Source organism: Phyllobates terribilis, unplaced genomic scaffold, assembly GCF_046119375.1.
Source record: "Phyllobates terribilis strain yellow unplaced genomic scaffold, ASM4611937v1 Scaffold_9__5_contigs__length_417890890, whole genome shotgun sequence".
Taxonomy (NCBI): Eukaryota; Metazoa; Chordata; class Amphibia; order Anura; family Dendrobatidae; genus Phyllobates; species Phyllobates terribilis.
The window spans coordinates 132,813,904-132,839,728 of NW_027362769.1; the positions used below are offsets into that span (position 1 = coordinate 132,813,904).

Consider the following 25,825-nt stretch of genomic DNA (forward strand, 5'->3'; position numbering starts at 1 on the left):
CCCTTTAAGCATCTCTTACTGCTGTTTTGGCAAATTATTTGCCTATTTTTAAATGTTCAGATATAACAGGAAATGATACTGATTTACTCTCTATTGCATGCGCAGCACTGGATAAGCTCTGTTATCTAGAATATTGCCCTATTTGTTTCTGTGGCTGTATTGGGATGGCAGAGGTCACCTTTAATTATGACATGTAGAAAGGCACAAAGTGCTTATATGGCAGATCCTGCAGCTCTCAATGCTGTGCGCAGAGAAATGTCAGCAAACAGCAAATCCTTGTATTGTCAGTACAAAGTATTGTTCTAAAATACTTTATATCTGCATGTAATACTGCATAGTGCACACTGGGTTACAACAAGTTTAAAGGGAATCTGTCACCCCCAAAATGCATATTAAACTGTACGGTGATATATGGGATTTAGGACCTAAAACAATCATGCTAGCTCTATATACTTCAGTGGTAGAGTGCTTGAAAAAATCACTTTTAATTCAAATGCAAATGAGGGGGCTTCGATGGAACTTTGGCATGGCCAAGGGCTCTATCCATCGTTATGTCCCCCTCAATTTGCATTTGGGGGACTTCACTGGCTACTGCTTGACAACACTTACTTACCTAGAACAAGCGCTGCTTAATCTCCAAGTAAATAGCACATGGGCTCATTGCTGCCAAATATGTCATCCCAGATAGGGATGAGCAGACCCGTGGAAGTTTGAGTTGGTCGGGTTCAACCGAACCTTAGTCCAAAGTTCGGTTTCGGTACCAGAATAGTACCCGAACTTGAACCTGAACCACATAGAAATCAATGGAGACCCGAACTTTGGAGCTGGAAAATCTCTCTCCTTCCCAAACTTCCGACCAGTAAAATGGACTTCCAGGAGAAGTCCATGTTCGGAGTTTAGAGTATAAGAACACTTGAGAGCATCATTATGAACAAATAGAGATCCAGTATCGCACTCCCTATCTGCTATACAGGTAGCTGGACACAACAAGTCCCAACTCAAGACCCCATTTATGAGCCCAGAGATCTTCTCTGCATGCGAAGCTCCCACTTGGCAGGTTCAAATAATCTTTGAATTATATAGACACCCATTTATTTAGCTTCCGCTGGCTGAATAACCTGTGCGCCAAGGGTTACCATAGACAGAGGCGTAACTACAATAGGTGCACGGGTTCGCACCCGGACCCTGTAGCCTAGGGAACTTGTATAAAAAGAACAATGCTATTAAAGAATTGCAATAATTTGGGGCCCCGTTGAAGCTTTTACATTGGGTCCCATGAGCTTGAAGTTACGCCATTGCCCACAGAGATCCGCTGATCACGGGCGTTGGCACATTCTAAAAAGGGTTGCTTTGGTTAACCCTAGAACGCATGACCATAAAAATCTACTTTTTCCCATACCTGGGGCCTTTTAGGCCCGTGCGCAAATAACATGGAATAACTCAAACAAAAATGACAAACAACTATATACCTGAGGAATACCTAGAGTTTCAAAATTCTAACTAAAGTAATCTTGCAGAAAATAGAAAACAATTAACAGGGCGGGCCTGCGAGGCCCCAGGTATGCGTTCTAGGGTTAAGGTCCTTTAATCCATTGAAGTGTATGCTGCTCTTATTGATATCTTTAGAGATAGAATTGAGATCAATACCTATAATAGTGACTGTGGCCTCCTAAAATTCTGCTATTTATGAGTTTGGCTAATGGAACACAGAAGAAGTAAAGCGGAGCTCCGACCCCTATAATGTTGGATCATGTCTCCGGATTATCCAGAATCCTCTCCAAAAGTTTTCATTTCCTCATCTGCCAGCAAAGATTTTGTGCTATGTTTTATCCTTTTATACCAAAGGCATGAAAAATTAATGAACCACAGTGCACTTTGTATGCCGAGTAATTAGCAACCACACTTTGGCTGAGGTTGTCAGTTTCATTGTTTATTCTCTCTTTCGTGTACTTTGAAGAGATGAATTATTAAATAGATTGTCATTTAGTACGGTACCTCTGAAAATATCCAAATGACAGATCAACGCACTTACTGCGAAATTTAGCAGCTACAATATTTACCGCATGAAATTCTTCTTTTCTTCAGACTATCACCTTTCTGAATATGATTTTTACTGGGTTTTTTGATGATTTACAAAGATTTGGAGGAAACATATTAAAAAAAAAAATGTATTCTATTTTTGTACAATCACAAAAAACCTAAGTGACCTGTGCTACAATTGCAGAACTTTTTTAGATTTCCCAACCAAAGAAATATTTATAGAGTGGCCCATATATTGTAATACATTTTTTAAACATTTATCTTACTGTTTTAAAGAAAATCTGTCACTTACTCAAAGCTATTTGTGAAATACCTTGTAAAAAATCCCAAGCTCCTTACATTCTGCCTCTCTTTTTTGTTTTACGTTGCATTGCTCCATTGCAGAGGAATTCAGATTTGTTTCTTCTGGAGCTCACTATGTGAAATCTCTGCTTGTAGTCCAACTGGGAGATTCTTCACAGTCTTCTCTGGGGGTCTGTGCTTTCGCCATTACCTCCCAGATGCTGCCAATCACTCTGCACCATCTAAAACTGATAGATTGCTAAATCAGCTGCCGAGATTGGCAGCATCTTTGAGAGAGTGGTGAAAACGCATGCCCCCAGAGAAGACTCTGAAAAAAAATGCCCAGTTGGACTACAAAGCAGAGATTTCCCATACAGAGCTCGAGAAAATACAAATGTGAATATCTCTGCAGGGGAGTGAAGCAGTGCGAAATGGAAAAAAGTGGCAGAATAGGGAGAGCTCAGGTATGTTTACAAGGTATTTAAGTTCATTTTTTGAGCAAGTCACATGTCCTCTTAAATTCACTTTTTATATCCGATAATGGGCTAGCTTCAGTACACGAGTCAACCTTTTAAAATAGGCTGTCATATATACAATAACAATCCATTTTCAAGGTGAAATCCTACTGGTGATCGGCTGATTGAGGCGGCTGTTAGCATTGAGTAACACATGGCTATAAGCTTATTTTACAATGAGTTCGTATTTTGTAACCATGGGAACACATAAGTCTGCATTGGACCTGTACCCAAAAAAAATTAATTTTATTTAGGTTGCATTGTAATAATGTCAGATTACTACCAATGTGAATATTGCCTTCAACCCCTTGGCAAAATCTGCCATATATTTACAGAGGATGTGTGCACTGGAGTGGGCTCAGTAATTAAGACCACTCAATGATATGCTGGTTCCAGCTATGTTATTGTATCTGAGAATAACTGCGCCGATCACAACAGTTTAACCTCTGAGATGCCGCTGTCATTCGTTACAGCAGCATTTAAGTGGTTAGGAATGGGGGGGGGCGGTGTTGCTTTCTACATCCATTGACCCTCCCGCGATGAGTTTTTGGGTTCTCATGGCAAACAAGTGCCTACCAAAGGCTCCGGTGTAGCTGGGTTTCATAGGAGGTCCAAGGGGGTATTTTTCATAAGGCTGACTAGGCTGAAGCCTATGATCTCCGTGGGGACTAAGGTCTGTCCATTCGTTTGGCTGATACACTGTCACTCTTCGGTGGCCACCACGGTCACGAGAACATGGGACACATGTCCCACTTTGAATAGAGCAAGAATCATATGTGCTCACCACCACTCCATTCAAAATCGATGGGACCAGGTGAGAACATCTCTCTACTATCTCCGTCAGTCCCATAGATTTTTTAGAAATCAGTACAACTCTATCAAAGGCTTACTCTATACACGGAATATAAGATCTATTCTTTTGTACTAACCCTAACTATACTAAATCGATCTATGTCAAAGTGCTACTTACGTTATGCAATTTCACATTGCATTTTCCGTTTTTAGAACTGAGAAGAGACCATGGTGCTAACATTATGTTCTGGCACAGTGCGGCACACAAAATGCAGATATTGCTTTTCTTTTCTGTTTTTATTCCATCTTTTTTTTCCAACTTTGCTACAAAAGACACAGTCACATTTTTTTTAGTAGAGTCATGGTAAAATCCAGCTTTTACTTATTAGGTTTTATACGTGTTTGGATCCATGTATGGAATTTTTTTTTTTTTTGATAATTAAATATTCCATTTTTTTTCTTCTAAGGTCTTTACAGGTATTTTTACGGCTGAAATGGTATTTAAGCTGATTGCCCTTGATCCATATTATTATTTCCAAGTCGGATGGAACATATTTGATAGTATTATTGTGTCCCTCAGTTTGATGGAACTTGGTCTTTCGAATGTGGAAGGGTTGTCAGTTCTCAGATCATTCAGATTGGTAAGTTTACCAAATGTATGCTAAGTATTGTTTGGAATAAATAGCAAACAGTTACTATTGATATGATGGAAATAAATGTTTGCAGGACACTGGAATGACCTTTGTAAAGAATGTAAAGACTAAGGCATGATTATTCATTTACGAGAGTAATCCCTACAAATTGATTGACTGTTCAAGAAGGGCACTAGTGAGGGTGGCTAAGAAAATAAGTCTTATAGCCTTGAAGGCATAGCAATCCTCCAGGGCTGTTATTAGAGAGACTGTAGAGAAAATGTCCTTGGGGTACTTCACCAGTCAGAGTTTTATAGGAGAGTGGCGTTGATTTTAAAAACACATATAACATCTAATTTCTGACATCCAATTGAATAACATAGTCCAACAAGACCAAAATTGAGCATTGTGACAACATAAAAATACAAATCTAGGATCTGACACTTCTGCTGGTAAGAAGGGTGACATATTGCATTTTTGATGTTTGTAAAACTAATTTTAAAGGAGTTTTCTGATGTCTAAAAACTTTTTCGGAAGCTACATCAATGGTTTTAAAGCAATAAAATGACGCCTACTTACCCACATCAATTCCTGTGAATCTAGTGCAGGCTACTTCTGGACAGGAAACAATGATGTCCTGGTCTTAATTCACCTGACCACTAAAGTCTGTGATTGGCTGCAGCGGTCAAGTAACTGGAACAGAATGCCATCCGGGGCTCATCTGATGACTTCATGTTCCAGTCACTTGACCTCTGCTGCCAATTGCAAGCCTCAGCAGACAGGTGAGATGTGAGACAATCCTTTTAAATAGGTTTTCCAGCTGATTAAAACTTGTATTTTTGCCAAGGACTCAGACTGGTATAAAGTAAGGAGGGACTCAATACTTACCACCAATGTCCCCCTTTACCCAGTCCCCACTGGTCTCTGCTTGTAATCACTGGATAAAGCACTTACTTTTTCAGTTAGTGGTTGGCTGAACGGGAAAGATTGGACTGAAAGCCAAGACTCGTGTGGGCAAGTTAAGTATCAGAGCTGGAGATGTGCGGATTGCCGGGGTGTAAGTACACTAATAATTATTTTTCTAATTTTATACCAGTCTGAACCCTTTTCGTACTATTTTATTTCCTGACCAATGTGATTGATTGTAGCTATCCCTTGTGTCATGAAAGCAATGCAGCTGTAATAAAGCATTTAAAACTTAAGATTAATATTTTACTTTTTCTCCTTCAGCTTCGTGTCTTCAAATTAGCAAAATCATGGCCAACACTCAACATGTTGATCAAGATCATCGGTAACTCAGTGGGAGCTTTGGGAAATCTGACCTTGGTGTTGGCCATCATAGTGTTTATCTTTGCCGTAGTTGGTATGCAGCTGTTTGGTAAAAGCTACAAGGAATGTGTCTGTAAGATTGCTCCCGATACTTGTACTCTTCCTCGCTGGCACATGAATGACTTCTTCCACTCCTTCCTGATTGTATTCCGAGTGCTATGTGGAGAATGGATCGAGACCATGTGGGACTGTATGGAGGTGGCGGGACAATCTATGTGTTTAACGGTGTTCATGATGGTGATGGTCATCGGAAATTTAGTGGTAAGTTATGTCATTTGAGAAACATTCCTGAAAATGGTATGGGGTGCTTTAGGTGTGGTTGCTTGTGCATATGAAAGGTGGTAATTTCTGTGTCAACTTGCCAATAAACAAGCCATGGGAGGGCAAATAATTCTATGTCTTAGTGTGGCATGTGGTTTTAACGTACAAGAGGACTGAAGCTGGCCGGATCCAGTGATCCAGCTAGCTTTCGAGTGTTGTTAACAGGCTGACATAGAATCTCCTTATGCCATACTCCTTACGTAAGTAACCAGCCACGCTGGGTCCGCAGAGGTAAATTGCAAAGTTTCTAGCACTATACAATTTTACCCATTTATGAACTTGAGATTACCCCTTTAAAAGATAATTTTTGTTACAACACTACTACACTATTCCATACATTTTTGGTGGCATACTGCTTAGGTAATCATCTATTAGTCTGTCTGGTAATATAACCCAATAGACATGTTTAACGCATACGCCGGGAGCTTTCCCATAATTTGAAATGGGGCTTAGGGGGGATCCATTTACCAGATGCCTAATGAACTTTTTTTTATAAAGCCAGTAAACAGATGCCATTAAAGTCTATGGATGTTGCATGTCACTGTCAATTAATGGATCCGGATAGTCTAAAGTGACATAAATTCAACCAATGCTTATGGTGGATTCTATAAAATGGTATATGCATTTAAAAGACCTTTCAGCAAATTTTTCACGTTGAGCTGGATACGAGATGCAATAGCGGTTGCAGAGTGCAATAAAACTTTTTTTTTTTTTAATTTTGCCTCTCCATTGCGGAGATCTTAGCAATCAAAGTATTGGCTCCTAATGAGTTAACTTTAGTTAAGTCCAAGTTGGTGTTCCAGATAGTTTTCACTTGGGGCGTGCACTTTTTTCCCTTGTATGAGCTGATATCTGATAACACCCAAATTCTAAGGAAGTACACGCCCCAAAAAGTACACGCCCCAAGTGAAAACTATCTGTAAAACCCACTTGGACTTAACTAAAGTTAACTCATTAGGTGCAAATACTTTGATTACTAGTATCTCCACAATGAAGAGGTGAAATTAAAAAATAAAAGTTTTATTCTACTCTGCAGCCACTATTACATCGTTTATCCAGCTTAACATGAAAATTTGGTGAAAAGTCCTCTTTAACATATACTCTTGCTGGACTTTTTTTTGCAGTATGCCAATGTATATATGGACGTTAAAATAACACTCTTTGGACACATTTAGCATGCATTGTACAATAGTAGCTTACCCGTTGTACAGGCAAAACAAAGAAAATATAATGTGAATAGGGTTTAAGATTATGTCAGTCTGTTATAAGAGGTCCAAATTATCAGGTGTGCCTGGGGCCAACTGAAGGATACCCAGGACTTTTGTTGGACCTCAAATTCAAAAGGGCAATTTTTTCCAATTCCAACACCTGAGTGAAAAAGTAGCATTTAGTTTATATTCGCAATAATTTAGCAAATTCCTGATGTGTTGTCTTATCTTTTAATTGCTTCCATAGGTGTTAAACCTGTTCTTAGCTTTGCTGTTGAGCTCGTTTAGCTCTGACAATCTTGCTGCTTCAGACGATGATAATGAAATGAATAATTTGCAAATTGCTGTGGCCAGAATGCACAATGGGATAGCTTACGTCAAGAAGAGCGTACGCGAGTTTATCCAAAATGCATTTGTCAAAAAGAAGAAGGAATTAGAGGAAAACAAACCCCTAGATGACATGCAAAACCAAAAAGACAGCTGCATATCCAACCACACCACTGTGGAAATCAGCAAAGATTTTGACTACTTGAAAGACGGGAATGGAACTACTGCCACTAGTGGAATCGGTAGCAGTGTTGAGAAATACATCATTGATGAAAGTGATTACATGTCCTTTATACACAACCCAAGCCTCACCGTCACCGTACCTATCGCTGTGGGAGAATCAGATTTTGAAAACCTGAATACAGAGGAATTTAGCAGTGAATCAGATATGGAAGAGAGCAAAGAGGTAAGACTGGCATTTTCTTTTTCTTATGGTGGTTAGTTTGTTTGAAAGCCGAAACGAGGCTCTCATAGAGATGTATTTAAAAGTGACCTCCGACTCACTCCATGAAGCACTGGAGCTACAGGAAGGTCACTTTTCGCAGGAGACTTTCAGGAGTGACATTCGAAAACGATGAAGATGGTGGTAGGTGAGCATGAAACAGGGGGCAGGGGACTAACATTTAAAGCACCAATCCAGCGGTGCAATAAAAAAAAACGCTGTTTTAGTTAATTTTCAAAGCTGATTATGCAAAAAAATCCATTTAGTAACTAATAAAGAAGGGTGAAACAACTGGGTGATGATCTTCTCCTCTTCTTCCTGAACATCATTTTGGGGACCTTTAGGGATTATTGTCTTGAAGTGTGATCAAGGTCATATCCAGGCTTGCGGAGTTTCAATGATTCACTGTATTGTTGGTTTTCCTGTAGGTCAGGTTGGGGGATGACTTCCTCCTCTTCTTCCTAAATATCATTTTTGGGTTCTTTCAGGGTGCACCTCCTTGACCAGTTGAGGGATACCCACTGTGCTCCAGCAGATTTTTTTATGTTCTTTGGGGTAGGGTCTGGGAATATTGATGCATAGATGATTTGCTGGAGGTTAGAGGTAATTGTGTGTTGACCTCTTACCATATTTGTATTCCGTCACCGTTCACCATTTTGACCTAAAAGGTTGTGTGCAGTGCTGAGCGGTTCATATTATTACCCGTGGTTTTTGATTCCAGATGGTTGTTTTTTTGTCCATGTGACCTTGTAGTACTAGTGATGTTACCTGTGTTGTTGTATTATCAGGTGTGGACACAGACAAAAGAGGACCCGTGAGCAAGAACACTATATGGGTCTTTAGCAATCTAATAGCTTCTCATAATACACAATTCCACCTCTTTTGGGTGTGGTAGTGGGCCCACTTGCCTGTTGACCTTTGGGCGGCTGCAAAGGTTGCACCAAAGGTATGCCCGCCCATGGCTATTTCCACAAGTCCACATTGAGGGCATAATGCCACAGGCATCCAACTACATATGTGATCCGAAGGAAGTAGATTCCAGTGTAGAGGGCATAGCTGAGAGTTCTGACGGGTTGTGAGGATGGTTTCCATAGTAGATAGGACATGTTCTCTTCCTCCTTTACCTGTGTAGTTGGTGTTGACCCTAGTGTCTTTAAACTTTTATTTTTCGACCTTTTATAGATCAGACTTAATGGGGTTTTCCGGCCTTAGGTTACAAATCTGCAGTCACTCTATGTGAGGATTCTCCCGTGCCAACGCCAAGATCGGGCAGTCATTTGACCACAAGTATGCAATTTGCGTACTTCCGGCCACATTCTGACTAGACTGTGTCGCTTAATACACTGGCATTGAGAGAGGCTGACCACATCTAGTCGGCTCATGACTGCATGTATGCAAATCACATCCTTGTGGTCTCACGCTCGCTGCTCCCGATGTAGGCACTCAGGATCCTGACAGTGTGCACGATGTGAGGATTTACAAGTCTGCAGTCATATAGAGTGACTATAGACTTGTAGCCTAAGGCCGGACAACCCCTGTAAATTTAATCTAAAACCTACATAAGTAGACACAGAGAGAAATATATCATGGAGAGGAGAACAGGGGCAATGCATTTATATAGTCTGGAATTACTCTGTGACTTAAATTTTATAAACTAATTTGGCTTTTTATTTACTTAAATGCATGTATTTTATGCTACAAAATAATTTTACAATTCGATTTTATTAAAAGTCTAATGCTGTTTGACTTTTACTTGCTTTTTGCTTCCTTGCACAATGTTGGCTGCAGAATGAATTATCAGTGGGCTCGTTATTTTCAGTTTGAAATTTTTTTTATATAAACTTTCTATTCCTCAGCTCCTCTGAACTGATTTCTGACCACATCAAAGTTGAGTTCAACTTTGATGTGGTCTGTGGTCATAAATCAGCACATAGAAGTTCAAAAAAAGACAAGGGGTTACAAATTCCCAATCAGAATGAGCCGATTTATGGACATTAGTCTGGGTTCACATTTCTATTTGTATATTCTGTTGATGTATGCCATTTAGAGGATAAGGAAAAATGGAATTCATGTGCAAACTGATCTGTTGCATTACTCATGTAAATGGAAGCAGAGGGATGCCACTAATTATTACGGGGTCCATCTGTGTTCTGTTTTGTGCCAATTTTTAGAAGAGAAGAAAAAGTTTAGCATGGTACACTTTGCATGGATCATAACTGTATAGTTATCAGAGTTGTACCTTGTACCGGGGCTGGCTGTGTGACCATCACATAACCAGGAGAACGTTTTGTCCCTGGAACTAAACCATGGAGGTTTTATAGATTGACAGCAAGTAGAAAACCTGAAAAATGTAAGAGTATAACACAAAAAATTTACTTAAAAAAGTGTAGCTTTTCACTATACCAAAAGAAAAAATGTAATTTGTTGAAACTGGAATAATCTTTAAAGGGAATATGTCATCAAAAATATCCCATTGTTTTAATCAGGTTTTTTAAAAATCTTTGATTTTTTTTTTTAATTTTTACTACCATTATCTTTATAAAAAAAAATGAAATCTTGCAATTTATACAATGGTCACTAGGTCTTATACTAGGCTCACGCTTCCTTTTCTGGACAGATGACTTTTCAGCAGTCTCATTATCATCACAGACAGGATTGCTGTGACAGTTAACACCTTTATATAAAGTAGATAACAAAGTATCCACAATTGATAATATGTGATGTCACAACTCTCCTCCTCCCTCTCCCTTCGCAGTGACCATATATACTTCCATGCAAACAAGAAATAGAAAAACGGGAAGTTGGAACTAATATTAGGCCTTGTGGCCAGTGGGAAAATTGCCGTCTTGGTACTTCTTTGAAGCTAAATCTTCTATAGAGGACCAAGATTTTCACAATACATTGCAATATACTGTATATAAATATATAGTCCAGTCTATCAAAGTATAAAATTTTATTAATTCGTATAATTAAAGTGGTAAAAAAAATCAAAATGCTAAAACTGCATTTTTTTTATTACGTTACCTCCCTAAAAAAAATGCAATAAATTTACCCAAATTGGAATTAATAAATCCGTCATCTCGCCATACAAAACGCAAGCCCTAAAACCATTCAATCAACGTAAAAATAAAAACGTTATCGCTCCCGGAAAATGCCAACATAAGCCATTTGGTTTTCCATATTTTTTTTTTTACAAACTTCTGAATTTATTTTCACCAATTAAATGAAAGAACAAAAATCCAAAAATCTCTGCAAGTTTGGTATCGCTGTAATACTGACCTGAAGAATCAGCTTTCCAAATAATTTTTACCAAACTTAAAAAGTTGTAGTTTTTGGAAAAAGGAAGAGGGAAAAATTCAAATTGGCTGCTGAGGCAAAAGGTTAAATTACCGCTTAGACTAAGGACGCACCGTGTATATTTTTTGTCATCTGAGAAAATTGGATCAATTATGCAAATTACACTCTGATCAGAGTTTGATCAGAGGTTGATCAGAGTTTGATCAGAGGTTGATCATAGTGTGATCCAAGTCGCTCGGATGAGGAGAAAATGGAGAAAAATTTTCCTTCTTCTCCATTCTTCTCCATTCAGTAAATGCACGGGAATCGGACTGCACTCATATCATCTGAGTGCAGTTCAATATTTCCCACGCACTCATTGACTTGCATAGCCGAGCGCGATTCGGATATCAGATCAGGCTTGGGCAAGCAGTGATATTTTCCTTGGATCGACTGTGTCCAAGGAAAAAAATTGAATGAAGGAGAAAATTTTGCTGTACAAATGATAAAAGGATCCACGATACAAGAAACGGTTTTATTATCGACGTGTTTCAAAGTATACAGACTTCTTCGGAATTTCCGAAAAGATCTGTTGTGTGCACGGCCCCATAGAATAACATGGACACGAGTGCGATCTGACGTTTTGTGAACGCCCGTGTTAAATACGCTCGTCTGCACATGCCCTTAAGTAAAAGACGGAGAACATCTATACCGCCATAATAGAGGATGAAATGCTGCTCATAGCGCTCGCGTGATAAGAGTTTTGTGTGGAGATGTGCTATAATGAAAGTGTTGTTATGTAAAGGTGTCTTTTATGGTGGCATTGATATATCGCTGGTTTACAGAGAATTTCCACAGCAGTGCTAGCTCCGAAGGAGACACTGTCTTTAATTGTCACAGTTGTATTAAATCTGGGTATTGTTAGACGTAACATGCTAGCGGGTCCTCATTTATCAAGTGATTGATCACATGATCACAGGGGAGCCGGAGTGCGGCAGTGTCCTTTTGTGTCCTTTTTATGTTTTCCTTGTTGCGCGCTCTGTAGAAGGAAAGCAATCTGTTTGTGCTGTCTATGAGGGTCATATATTTAATCTTAGGATCTAAGAAAAAGGGGGCATTTCTGAATAAGTTCGCAGGTGGCTAACTTAGCTATATTCATGCCTACATACAATATAGTAATTTGACTTTTATGATAATCAAATATTCTTTATTTTGGTTTTTGCTTTCTTTCTCAGAACAAATATTATGTAATCTAATAATTCGGTCCTTTAATGGCAGGAGTTTTAAACTACTACTGCACAGAGTTAAAGGGAATCTGTCCCTGAGTTTTTGCCACCCCATCTAAGGTAGAGACAGAGACCCTGATTCCAGCGTTGTGTCACTTACTGGGCTGATTGGTGTAGTTTTTATAAAATTACTGTTTTATCAGCAGGAGATTATCACTAGAGGACTAGTAAGGTAGTCCAACCACGCCCCCCACCACTGATTGGCAGCTCGCTGTTTATGCACAGTGTGGGCGGGGTTATGCAGGGGTTTTATCTGCTTCAGATCTGCCAGTTCTCTGAATGCTGAGCTCTGTATAATCCCGCCCACACCACTGATTGACAGCTATCTGTGTACACTGTGCATAGGCAAAAGGCTACCAATCAGTGGAGGCGGTAGGGTTATGCAGATCACCTGAATATGTAGGACTACATGGCAACAGGTTTACCAGCCCTCTAGTGATAATCTCCTGATAAAACTGTGATTTTTATCAAAACTACAGCGAGCAGCCCAGTAAGTGACACATCACTGGAATTAGGGTCTCCTTCTCTACAGCATGCAGATTCCCTTTAAAACTTATTTTTTACCCATAGGCAAATAGAACATGACATTTCTCCTTAAAATTGTGCCTAATAAAATCGAAGTACAAATAGTTGTTACAGCAAATCCAAGGCTTTTTCTAAAACTTTACCACCCACCATGTCCATGTGAAGTGTTTTGTTCTCCCAGATGACAAAGAGTTGTTTTCCACCCTGACCTGAAGAATTCTCCCACATCTATTCATTTTGACATAACTGAATGTCACTCATATCTGTAAAGAACTTTTGTTTGCTTGGTTCCCTGAACAAAGTCTTTAATGCGAATGCGTCATCAGAAAATGACCCACTGTTTAAATCAGATTTTTATGTTAAATGAATTTTATTTAAAAAAATATATATATATTTTTGTAATTTTCCATATCATCATCTATTTTAACCAAAAATCAGAAATCTTGCAATTTTTCACACCGGCTACTAGGGCTAATATGAGGCTGATACTTTCTGTTCCTTTCAGCAGCCACATGCACATAGGTTAGGGAGCCAGAGACTCATTCTGAGTTATTGTCGTTCTGGGCAGGTTCTAAACTGGGCATAGGTCATTATAAAGGGACAGAGGAGGAGGTGAGCTGTGACATCTCCTATTGTGAGTGGGGGATCCTGTGTTATCTACTGTATATGGAGGTGTTAACTTTCATTGTACTCCTGTCTGTGATGATAATGAGTCTGCTGAACAGTCATCAGTACAGAACCAGATGTATGAATCTAATATTAGGCTCAGGTGGCAATGTGAAAATTTCAAGATCTTTTTTAGTGATATGAAAAATTGAAAAAAATAAATAAATATAGCATAAAAGACAGATTTTAACAATTGTGTTTTGATTCTCTTGTAACACATTCCTTTCAACACATATCCTGTAATAAGACATGCCTGTGATTGAGATCAGTACAAAAAACAGGCCAATGTTTCTCAATTCTGGTCCTCAGGAAACCCCTCGGATCAAGTTAAGAGGGTTCTCAAACTTTCCTTTCTGTGATAAATATTTAGAACTTAGCCCATTGAGTTTACTGGCGGAGTGGATTTGGAAACTCTGCTGTAGACTATAGAGTACATGTATTAAGACTGATGTCCCTCCAGTCTCATATAAAAATGTAACTTGTGTAACACATTAGAAAAAAAGAAAGGATGATCCAACGTATCAGGCTAGTTTCTTGAAATAAAACATAGCTTTTATTGTGCCCATTAAAACATTGCTCCACACCAATTGTCCATATGGTGCACAACAAGGATCAGGACCAACGCGTTTCGACGTTTAAGTCTTAATCATGGTCTCAGTCTGAGTATCGCGTGTAGCTCCCACTGCTTTGTTGGAGCAGGAGAAGTGCCTCAGACTATCAGTTAACAGTCACAGATTTTAGCTCAAGTATGACATTCATCAATAGTGTTCCAAAAAGTGGCACAAAGCCGGTAATAAATTACTAGAGTTAAGAAAAAGGATTGTCAGGACCCAGAACCACCTGCCATATTTCTGGTTCATGACCACAAGACCAGAGCCCTGAAAATCTCCTCCTACTTACCGGCATCCTGAGCCTCTTTTCTGATTTGCAGACTTGGTAACGGGTCATCATTTCAGCATGATGCACGCAAGTCGTCACACTGAGCCTACTTGTCAGAAGTGCCAGGAATGACGGCAGCTGTGATGAGGTTTGCAAGGCTTTGGTCCAGCATTAACGAACTACCAATGTGTCCACTGTACTAGGGTTCTACAAATCTTATTGGTTAACTCTATAAATTACACGTTAAAGTTTGGAGGTGTCCAACTATCCAGGAAAGGGATGCCTTTGTGGCACCCTGCTACCACAGGTACCACAGGACCCAAAAGGGTGCATGAACGGACTTCTCCACAAGAGGCCCTTTTACATAACAGACACCTCCACCCTTCCACCTCATACCACCAGAGGGAGCCCTGTTAGGGATATATATACTGGAGGGTGGAGTTAGGGAGTCAGAGAGTGTGCTGACACTTAGAGCAGTGAAGAAGCAGCACGTCTGCTGCTGTTTGGAGGGCCCCGAGTGTGGCCGAGGCAAGGAGAGAGGAGTTAAGGGGGCAGAGGAGCATCTGAAGCTCACCCCAGGATACAAGCCGGACACCGGGTCCGCGCCTACAGGGTCCTCTATACCCAGTAGGGACAACCGGCATACCAGGAGGATTCCAGACCCCTGGTCCACCTGAAGCTACCATCATTTTACAGAACTAGGAACCACGAAGGCCCCAGCGTCCAAGGATAGTGGTAGCCAAAGAAAAGTTCTACTACAAGCAGACAGGTGAGAGAGTGAAACAATACAGAAGCTAGGCCTAGTTTCAGGCGGGTCAGAAGCTTCAGAGTGAGAGGAAGAAACGGATCAGGAGGCCTTATACCCCGGGAGAGTCCAGAAGTGCACCCTTCCTATCAAGTACCCTGGACCGTACCTGCCGTTACACCAGTAAAGTAAAGGTACTGAAGCGAATCGCCTGTGTGCGTCTCCATCATTCCCCCTGACCCGACCGGGCCACCTCTCACCTGCATCCCTTCCACCAACCCTGCCCCGGGGGCCCGCTCCGCCTGTGGGGAGCAGAAACATCCCAGCTGCTATCCCATCACCCTCGGAGGTCTGCAGCAGCGCCGGTACTCATTACCGGGAACCACAGGTGGCGTCACGAGACAAAATTGTTAACAAAACCCCTTTTAAAGAGAGACCCCAGGGTACTGCCCCGGGAGCCGACTGCCGTGACATCCCACTGAACGTCAAGGCCCGGGTACCGAGTCTCCCCCATATCCCCCTGGGCGAGTCACCTTCATGCTGATTTGTTCTGTTTTTAGCTGGAGACCAACTGAGAGGTGGGGCTTATCAAAGGGGGTCCGGTTTAACAATTTTTTTGTCCTATTGTATGACAGGGCAGAAAGGGGGGAGGCTCCTGCTGCAGCCACTTATCTTATAGCTAAATAAAGGGTTGTGAGGATGAGGAGAGATACATAGCTGTTCTCTTGAGACAGACCATATAAGACTTCTCCAAAACTTTCTCAGTTTTCAGAAATCCAGAGAAATTAGGTGTCACGCACAGTTTAGGAAAGACAAAGTGCGACACTAAGAGATGAGGGGAAGGGAGCCCAGACACTAGGGAAAGGGGGAAGCGGAGACCTCCTAGGCTGATCTGTAATCACCCTGTCTACCCTTACCGTCCCATATTTGTTCCTCACCAATCGCTGCACATGAACCTATCCATGTATTTCCTAAACGCTTGGCCCTAGATAGGGAAGTGGGGGGATGAGCGCTAGTTGATCCCCACTGACAACTAAAGACAGCAAGGGGAGATAGACACGGGGGAAGTAGCTTAGCTTGAGTCGACTTCAGAGAGATGCACGCACGTCCTCTTAGCATCAGAGAGGAAGAAAGAACTGCACTTGCTCCAAGCCTTCACAAGGGGTCATGTGAATATCACCGGCACCTCCGTCTAGCAGCAGCCAGTATTTAAAAACCCAGCCTGGGTGTCAATTAGCAGGAGCGAGGTAGCCGCTGGGTCCTAGAGTGAGACAGCTAAGAAGGTGTCTGTAATGCCAAACGTAGAGATCTCCTGCAACCAACTGCACTGACACACCCGTGACATTAGGAGATTAAGGGAGGAATTTCTGGAAAATATTTTTTATGTTTAGTGTGTCTTTAAAGAGGACCTTTCAAGCAATTTTTTAAAAAATTAAAACTGGGTACCTCATCCTATTAGTGCTTCTTTACTGATTCTAGAACAGTTTTTTTTCTGTGCCTCCTTCAAAAGTTATGCCACCCCCCACCATAATAAAAATGACAGTTTTCCCTTCAATTTATACCACAGAACTTCTCTGTGGGCATTTGTTTTTTCCCCTCTGACGCTGACCAATCAAAACACCGAGAAGTTTGGTGGTGTACGCACAGTTGGTGAAGGGAAAATTTACATCTTTATTACCAGGAGGCATAACTTTTGAATGGAGGTGCACAGAAAAAAAAGAAAAACTGTTCCAGAATCAGAGGATCAGCTCAAATTGGAGGAGGTACTCAGTTTAAATTAAAAAAATCCAATGAAAGGGCCTCTTTAAAAGCAGCCTACCACCTGTATCATTAATCACCTATCCTGAAATGATAGATTAGTGGAAGTTTGATCTCCTGTAACCTCACCATTGTGATTACGAGTGATTAGTAGACATAAGAACAGTTTTTACTTGTGGGAAAATCCACTTAAACCAACATGGTCAAATGGCTGCCACAATTTACCAAACCTGATTTTGAGTTCGAACATAAAACTCTGCAAGATTGCTTTAAAGATTTGAGTCATTCTGTGCTCATACCTTTTTTAAAATGACAAATAGCTCAACAAAACGTCAAAAATTACACACATTTTTCCAACGGTGGCACTAAAGACTCTTGTAACGGGTCTGGGAGGCGGAACCTCTGAGCTACTATACAAGGGGGCAGTCCATGTAAGGGAGCGGGTGGCGACCAGGGAAGACGGGCAGAAGGTCACAGCAGGTGACCGGGACAGTCTCTGAGTGAACGGGCTGGAGGTCACGGCAAGTGACCGGGGCAGTCTCTGGATGAACGGGCTGATGGTCACGGCAAGTGACCGGGACAGTCTCTGAATGAACGGGCAGATGGTCACGGCAAGTGACCGGGGCAGTCTCTGGATGAACGGGCAGATGGTCACGGCAAGTGACCGGGGCAGTCTCTAGGTAAAGGATTGGTACGACCTGTGGCGGCTGATGATAGACGTGAGCTCCCAGGTGAGCAGGCGAGAGTCTCTGGATGAACGGGTGGTCACAGCATGTGACGGCGGAGCCTCCAGGAAGACCAACAGACAGGCGGCAGATGAGCGCTCCCAGGTGAGCGGGCAGAAGTCTCTGGACAGGCGGGTGGTCACAGCACGTGACGGCAGAGCCTCCAGGTAGGCTAGCAGACAGGCAGCAGATGAGCGCTCCCAGGTGAGCGAGCAGGAGTCACTGGACAGGCAGGTGGTCACAGCACGTGACGGCGGAGCCTCCAGGTAGACTAGCAGGCAGGTAGCAGGTGAGCGCTCCCAGGTGAGCGGGCAAGCTGGTCCATAGACAGACTGACAGGAGTTGGAAGGCAGACCGTCGGACCTCAGGCAAGCAGGCAGGTGGCTGATGTGCGCTCCCAGGTGAGCGGGCAGGCTGGTCCTTAGACAGACTGACAGGAGTAGTAAGGCAGACCGTCGGACCTCAGACTAGCAGGCAGGTAGCAGATAATCAGGCAGGAATCTGGCAGGTAACTGGCAGGTAACTGGCAACGGGACCTGAGGGCTGAAGCAGAGTAGTGAACAGTGCAACAACATTGCTCGGGCACCTCCATTTTGGAGGAGGTGCCTTATATATGGTGAAGTCCTCCGGCCATTGGCCGGGGACTCCTTAGGACGGCGCGCGCGGCCCCTTTAAGAGGGAGGGAGAGCGCGCGCGCGCGCCCTAAGCACAGTGGCCGGGAAGGAGCGCGCGCTGCCAGCAGAGCGGGAGGAGGACGCCGGGCACGGAGCAGGGAGGTGAGGGGAATAGCGTCCCTGCCTGGCAGAGGGCAGGGACGCCGGCGCTACAGTACCCCCCCCTTTAGGCCCCCCCTTTTTTAGGCCAGACAGAAATTTAGCTAGGATAAGAGGGGCATGGATGTTCTCCCGGGGCTCCCACGTTCTCTCCTCAGGACCAAACCCCCTCCAATCTACTAGAAAAAAGGTCTTTCCTCTTACCCTTTTGGTGGCAAGAATGTTCTCTACCTCAAACTCGTCCTCAGCAGAAACCGGAGCAGGAGGCGTACCTGTAGACTTGGAAAAAGAGTTAAGTACCACAGGTTTGAGGAGAGATACATGGAAGGAGTTAGGGATCCGTAAGTTGGCCGGGAGTTTTAATTTATAGGCCACCGGGTTGATCTGACTGATGACCTCCAGAGGACCGATGAACCGAGGCCCTAACTTGTAAGAAGGTATCTTGAGTCGGACAAATTTAGATGAGAGCCAGACTTTATCTCCAGGACGAAATTGTGGAGGATCCAGGCGTTTTTTGTCAGCGTGTCTTTTCATCCGTTCGGACGACTGAAGGAGTGCGGATCGGGTACTCTCCCAAATGGAGGAAAATTTGCTAACGAGAGATTCCGCAGCCGGGTTGTCCACAGAGGTGGAGACAGGAAAAGGAATCCGAGGATGCTGACCGAAGACTACAAAAAACGGGGATTTGGAGGAGGATTCGCTCTCGTGATTGTTATAGGAGAACTCGGCCCATGGTAGGAGATCCACCCAGTCAGAATGATGGGCATTAACGAAGTGCCGGAGGTAACTGGTCAGGTTCTGATTGATCCGCTCCACTTGACCATTGGACTGTGGGTGGTAAGCGGAAGAGAAGTCCAGGGTGACGTCTAGCAGTTTACAAGTGGCTCTCCAGAAACGTGAGGTGAACTGTACCCCACGATCCGACACGATGTGGAGGGGCAGGCCATGAAGACGGAAGATGTGGCGGATAAAGTCTTTAGCCAGCTCGGGTGCAGACGGGAGACCAGGCAGGGGAATAAAGTGAGCCATCTTGGAAAAGCGGTCAGCGACCACCCAAATGACCGTACAACCGGCAGAGACGGGGAGATCAGTTATGAAGTCCATAGCAATATGCTGCCAGGGGGCAGCAGGCACAGGAAGCGGAAGAAGGCGACCGGCTGGCAGGTGTCTCGGGACCTTGTTGCGGGCGCAGGACACACAGGCAGAAACAAAGTCTATTACGTCCTTGTGCAGGGTAGGCCACCAGTAGTGCCGGGCAATAAGCTGGAGGGTCTTTTTCTGTCCGGCGTGGCCAGCTAGTTTAGACGAGTGACCCCAGTGTAGGATCTTCTCCCGATCAGGTACTGATACGAACGTCTTACCGGGAGGGAGACTATTTAGGCTCACGGGAGCCACCTGCATTACTCTGGCGGGATCGATGATATGTTTAGGTTCCTCCTCGAGATCGGACACCAGAAAGGATCGGGACAAGGCATCTGCTTTGACGTTTTTGTCAGCCGGGCGAAAATGAAGAACAAAATCAAAGCGAGCAAAAAACAAGGACCACCGGGCTTGGCGCGGGTTAAGTCTCTGGGCATGCTGGAGGTAAGCCAAGTTCTTGTGGTCAGTGTAAATTATTACCGGGTGAAGAGCCCCCTCGAGTAGGTAACGCCACTCCTCCAATGCCAGTTTGATGGCCAATAACTCTCGGTCTCCTATGGAATAGTTGCGCTCAGAAGAGGAGAAGAGTTTGGAGAAGAAGCCACAAGTTACCATTCTCCCGGAAGATGATTTTTGAGTAAGTACCGCTCCGGCTCCAGAGGAGGAGGCGTAAACTTCCAGGAAGAACTGCTTGTTGCCGTCCGGGCGATGCAGCACCGGGGCGGAAGAGAAGGCCTGTTTTAGGGAAAGAAAGGCCTCCTCTGCTTCGGGCGGCCACTCTTTGGGATTAGTACCCTTACGGGTGAGCACGGAAATTGGGGCAGTCCGGGAAGAGAAGTGTGGTATGAAGAGGCGGTAGTAGTTGGCGAAGCCCAGGAATCGCTGAATGGCCTTTAACCCCTCCGGTCGAGGCCATTTCTCGATGGCAGACAGTTTCTCTGGATCCATTCGTAGGCCGGTCTGAGAAATAATGTAGCCCAAAAACGGAAGCGAGGTCTGCTCAAAGAGACACTTCTCGTATTTAGCGAAGAGGTGATTCTGCCTGAGCCTGAGCAGGACCTGACGAACGTCCCTCCGGTGAGTCTGGAGATCCGGAGAGAGAACCAAGATGTCGTCCAGGTATACCACTACGCAGGAGTAGAGAAGGTCCCAGAAGATGTCATTGACCAACTCTTGGAAGACGGCAGGAGCGTTACAGAGACCAAAGGGCATTACCAGATATTCATAGTGGCCGTCCCGGGTGTTGAATGCCGTCTTACAACTCTATTTGTATCGCACCAACAGGACCAAGTTCGGCATTCTTAGAGAATGTCTACTATCGTGTGAACGGAACCTGACATTGACACTGCAGGGAGCAACCAAGCATGAGACTGAGAGGTTCTACTGAGATCCAAAATAGCCTAATGGTTACGTAGTGGTCACTATCAATGATTAACACTTCCCAGCCTCGTGCCGTAATAGTACCAAAATAAAGCTTCATTCAACCAAATTATAGCAGAGTGGTAATGCAGCACAGGCGCTGTGCTCACCCCATCATTAGTGAGTGCCAGCTGTATCACATTGTCAACATTCTGCTGCAACAGCTGTTAATTGGGGATCAGGTATTTTACCAGTCTTATGTAAGTTCTTTATGCTGGGGTTTGTAAACTGCATACCTTTATGTATGTGAAAATACCATAAACCATAGCAACTTACCTCTCCACATTCCTACATTTTTTTCCTTTGCCATTTGCTGTTCATCTTGGGGCTAGAAGGAAACCTAGGAGGATTATGGCTGGTGCGGTCAGCATCCCATTCCGATTTAGGGATTGCTTTGGGTAATCAAGGTGTTCGGATGACCAGCTAATTCAGGGTCAATGGATGAATTGCATGACAGATTCAGTGGCCAAGCATCACCTCGGCATCCTATTTAGACATTTGTTGTGTTCTACTTAATAGTAACTGATGCAATATTCTGAACTGGTATTCTCGTGTTCTGACCCGTCTGTTACTTGACTTCTTTTGAGCACAAACATCTGTATGTCACTCCGATTTGACCTCAGACGAAATTTGCCTGACTCTCCTAACCCAGCTAATCTGACTTTGCGCCTTGATTTTGGTTTTATCCCTATTTAGTGATTTTTGGCTTGTTTATTTTTCTCCGTAAGCTTGTATCACTAGTCCGTGACTACTCTAATGTCAGAACCGTAGGCTCGACATCCCTGTAGATGGGTGAATAGGATGAGAAAAGGTAACTCCTTAGTCTCTTAGTGTAAATAAAGGTAACAGTACGTCCATGCTGGGGTCTAGTGTGGAAGGGGCTCAGGAGCTGATCTTGCTCCACATGTGTCTGCTCCACTTGTTAATGTTTAACCATCTAGATTCAATCTCCGAAAGTGACATTTATTAGGGTGCTCGCCAATGTGATTAAGGGGTACCCATGGATTACCTTGGCAGTTGAGGTGGGTCTGAAGGTCCCCATGGCTGCTATCTTAGTATTCTTGTGAAGCCCAGCAATATGCGGGGCTTCATAGAAGATCACAATTAACACTATACACTGCAATACTGTTATATTGCAGTAGATAGAACAAGCAATCAAGGGATCTGAGTATTTAAGCCCTCTAAAGGGACTAAAAATTAAAGTATTAAGTTAAAAAAAAGTTTTTAAAAATATAGAAAAAAAAAATTATAACAATTTGAATTACCTGCTTTTTCTTTCATAAATAAATATGTAAAAAAATAATACAATAAGAAGCAATAAAAATGTGGTATGCTTCCCAAGGTGTTGTTATTAAAGCCATCAGCTTGGTGAGCAAAAAAACAGGTTCTCACACACCTCCACAGAGCTGAAAAATAAAAACATCATGGGTCTTAGAAAATGACGACACAAAGCAAAATGTTTTTTTTTTTTTTTACAAATATCCAATTTTTTGTTATTACAACTTAAATAAAATAAAAAAAAACAATTATGCAGGTTTTGGAATTGTTGTAATTATTCTCATCTTGAGGATTATTTTTGCAGGTCACTTTTACTATAAAATGAATGCCATGAAAGCAAAACCCAAAAACAATGGTGGAATTGCACTTTATTAAGCACTTCACCCCACTTTTTTTTCACGATTTTCAGAATATTGTTTTTGAAAATGAATGGTGTCATTCAAAAATACGACTTGTCTCCCCCCAAAAAAAATCACAAACCCTCTTATGGTTACGTCAACAGAGAAAAAAAAAAGTTATGGCTCTTGTACAAAAATCTAAAAATTGCCCAGGAGTGAAGAGGTTAAATTCTGCCAAAGAGAGTGGCTTGTGCAAAGCCTGTGTGGAAGGTCGTTCTGAGCTGATGGTTCCGGTACAGATAGACAACGGTGATAGGAAACAATAATCAAGCTTTCTGAAGACAGATAAATACAGTGAACTGTGTCAGATAGTATCACTATCTTTCCCTTCTAAGAATCATGATGGCAAAGAGTTTAGAATACTATAATAACAGTATAGTGTAATACCCATCAACAAACAGAGCTTCATAAGTATTTGTAGGTAATGGAGATTCCATTCCCAAATGTACCAAGATTAATTTAAAACATTATTTTTATGAGAATCGCATACACCCCCTCTCTAGCACAAATTCTTATGGATAAATTGACTTGGACATTCATCAAGACAACCTATGTCCATGTACCCATGAATATGACTGTAATAGATAGGGCTTCATCCCTTGCTAAGTAAGACTGTTGACATCACGCAATTGCCCTCCATTTGACCTATATGTTCCCATTTAGGGCTGTAAGGCGTCCCATTTTATAGGAATACAGCAAGACACCTTGACCATAGGTTCCCCTTGTAAAAAAATAAATAAAACATTTTTATTTACTATACAGTGGGTACGGAAAGTATTCAGACCCCTTTAAATTTTTTACTCTTTGTTTCATTGCAGCCATTTGGTAAATTCTAAAAAGTTAATTTTTTTTCATAAAAGTACACTCTGCACGCCATCTTGACTGAAAAAAACAGAAATGTAGAAATTTTTGCAAATTTATTGAAAAAGAAAAACTGAATTATCACATGGTCACATGGTCATAAGTATTCAGACCCTTTGCTCAGTATTGAGTAGAAGCACCCTTTTGAGCTAGTACAGCCATGAGTCTTCTTGGGAATGATGCAACAAGTTTTTCACACCTGGATTTGGGGATCCTCTGCCATTCTTCCTTGCAGATCCTCTCCAGTTCCGTCAGGTTGGATGTTGAACGTTGGTGGACAGCCATTTTCAGGTATCTCCAGAGATGCTCAATTGGGTTTAGGTCAGGGCTCTGGCTGGGCCAGTCAAGAATAGTCACAGAGTTGTTCTGAAGCCACTCCTTTGTTATTTTAGCTGTGTACTTAGGGTTATTGTCTTGTTGGAAGGTGAACCTTCGGCCAAGGCCAAGGTCCAGAGCACTCTGGAAGAGGTTTTCATCCAGGATAGCTCTGTACTTGGCCGCACTCATGTTTCCTTCAATTGTAACCAGTCGTCCTGTCCCTGCAGCTGAAAAACACCCCCATAGCATGATGCTGCCACCACCATGTTTCACTGTTGGGATTGTATTGGGCAAGTGATGAGCAGTGCCTGGTTTTCCCCACACATACCGCTTAGAATTATCACCAAAAAGTTCTATCTTCATCTCATCAGACCACAGAATCTTATTTCTCATAGTCTGGGAGTCCTTCATGTGTTTTTGAGCAAACTCTATGTGGGCTTTCATATGTCTTGAACTGAGGAGAGGCTTCTCTGCCATAAAGACCCGACTAGTGGAAGGCTGCAGTGATAGTTGACGTTGTGGAACTTTCTCCCATCTCCCTACAGCATCTCTGGAGCTCAGCCACAGTGATCTTGGGGTTCTCCTTTACCTCTCTCACCAAGACTCTTCTCCCATGATTGCTCCATTTGGCTGGACAGCCAGGTCTAGGAAGACTTCTGTTGGTCCCAAACTTCTTCCATTTAAGGATTATGGAGGCCACTGTGCTCTTAGCAACCTTCAATAATGCAGAAATTCTTTTGTAACCTTGGCCAGATCTGTGCCTTGCCACAATTCTGTCTCTGAGCTCCTTGGGCAGTTCCTTTGAACTCATGATTCTCATTTGGTCTGACATGCACTGTGAGCTGTGAGGTCTTAAATAGATAGATGTGTGCCTTTTCAAATCAAGTCCTATTAGTTTAATTAAATACAGCAGGACTCCAATGAAGGAGTAGAACCATCTCAAGGAGGATCACAAGGAAATGGACAGCATGTGACTTAACTATGAGTGTCTGAGCAAAGGGTCTGAATACTTATGAAAATGTGATATTTCAGTTTTTCTTTTGTAATAAGTTTGAAAACATTTCTACATTTCTGTTTTTTTTCAGTCAAGATGAGGTGCAGAGTGTTCTTTAATGAGAAAAAAAATGAACTTTTTAGAATTTACCAAATGGCTGCAATGAAACAAAGAGTGAAAAATTTAAAGGGGCCTGAATACTTTCCGTACCCACTGTATATAGTCCTGAAAATTAGTATAGTCTACTATGCCATTACATACCTTTTTTTTTCAGATATATCCGCCATATACCAGCCCGACATAGGCCAAAAGTCCAAGGTAATTTAATACGTTGGCCATTCCTGTCCATGATGAGTCTGTCTTCTTGTGACAAATGAATACTGTTTCACTCACTTGCATATACTGTATTTTGTAACATTATCGTAGGTCTTTCAGTGTAACAGTAGCAGTTCTGCTTTATATTCTGGGACTTATGGTGCTTTTGACGCGCCCCCTGGGCCATATTCTTTAAGGGGAATATCCGGAGCCGGATCAGATGGGAGTTGTAGTCTTCCGAGTGGCTGTGACCCGGTCCGTGCCCAGGGTGTCAAACTCAGTTGTATGTGGCAGTCCTACAGATGTTATAAAGTTCTTTATTGTCGACTACGCCACCCGTTGTATTGCGGTCACTATGGCCGCCGCTGCAGCAGGGTCCGCTGAGGCTGATGGTGTAGGTGCAGCTTTTGGTGGTATAACCCCCAACGGGTGGGGTATAGCCTCAGGGGGTCAGGTGCAGAGGATGGGGGTTGTGGTGGTGCAGCATAGATGTTAAAGGAAGACAGAGTCGGGTTGTGCAGTTTAGGGTATTTACTCACTGCTGATGTTCCGGTCACTCCAGCTTCAAGTGACCTCCCGAG

The 25,825-nt window shown here is 42.7% G+C and overlaps 1 protein-coding gene across 9 annotated transcripts in view; it reads left to right on the forward strand.

Annotated features, from left to right (window-relative positions):
• The window catches only part of LOC141161754 (sodium channel protein type 2 subunit alpha-like), a 254,893-nt gene that overhangs the window by 132,862 nt on the left and 96,206 nt on the right, over positions 1–25,825 (forward strand). For all 9 annotated transcript variants that reach the window (XM_073647029.1, XM_073647035.1, XM_073647030.1 and 6 more), the window contains exons 15-17: positions 4,097–4,270; positions 5,492–5,851; positions 7,367–7,852. In XM_073647029.1, the coding sequence (XP_073503130.1) occupies positions 4,097–4,270; positions 5,492–5,851; positions 7,367–7,852 (1,020 nt within the window). The remainder of the gene's footprint in view (positions 1–4,096; positions 4,271–5,491; positions 5,852–7,366; positions 7,853–25,825) is intronic.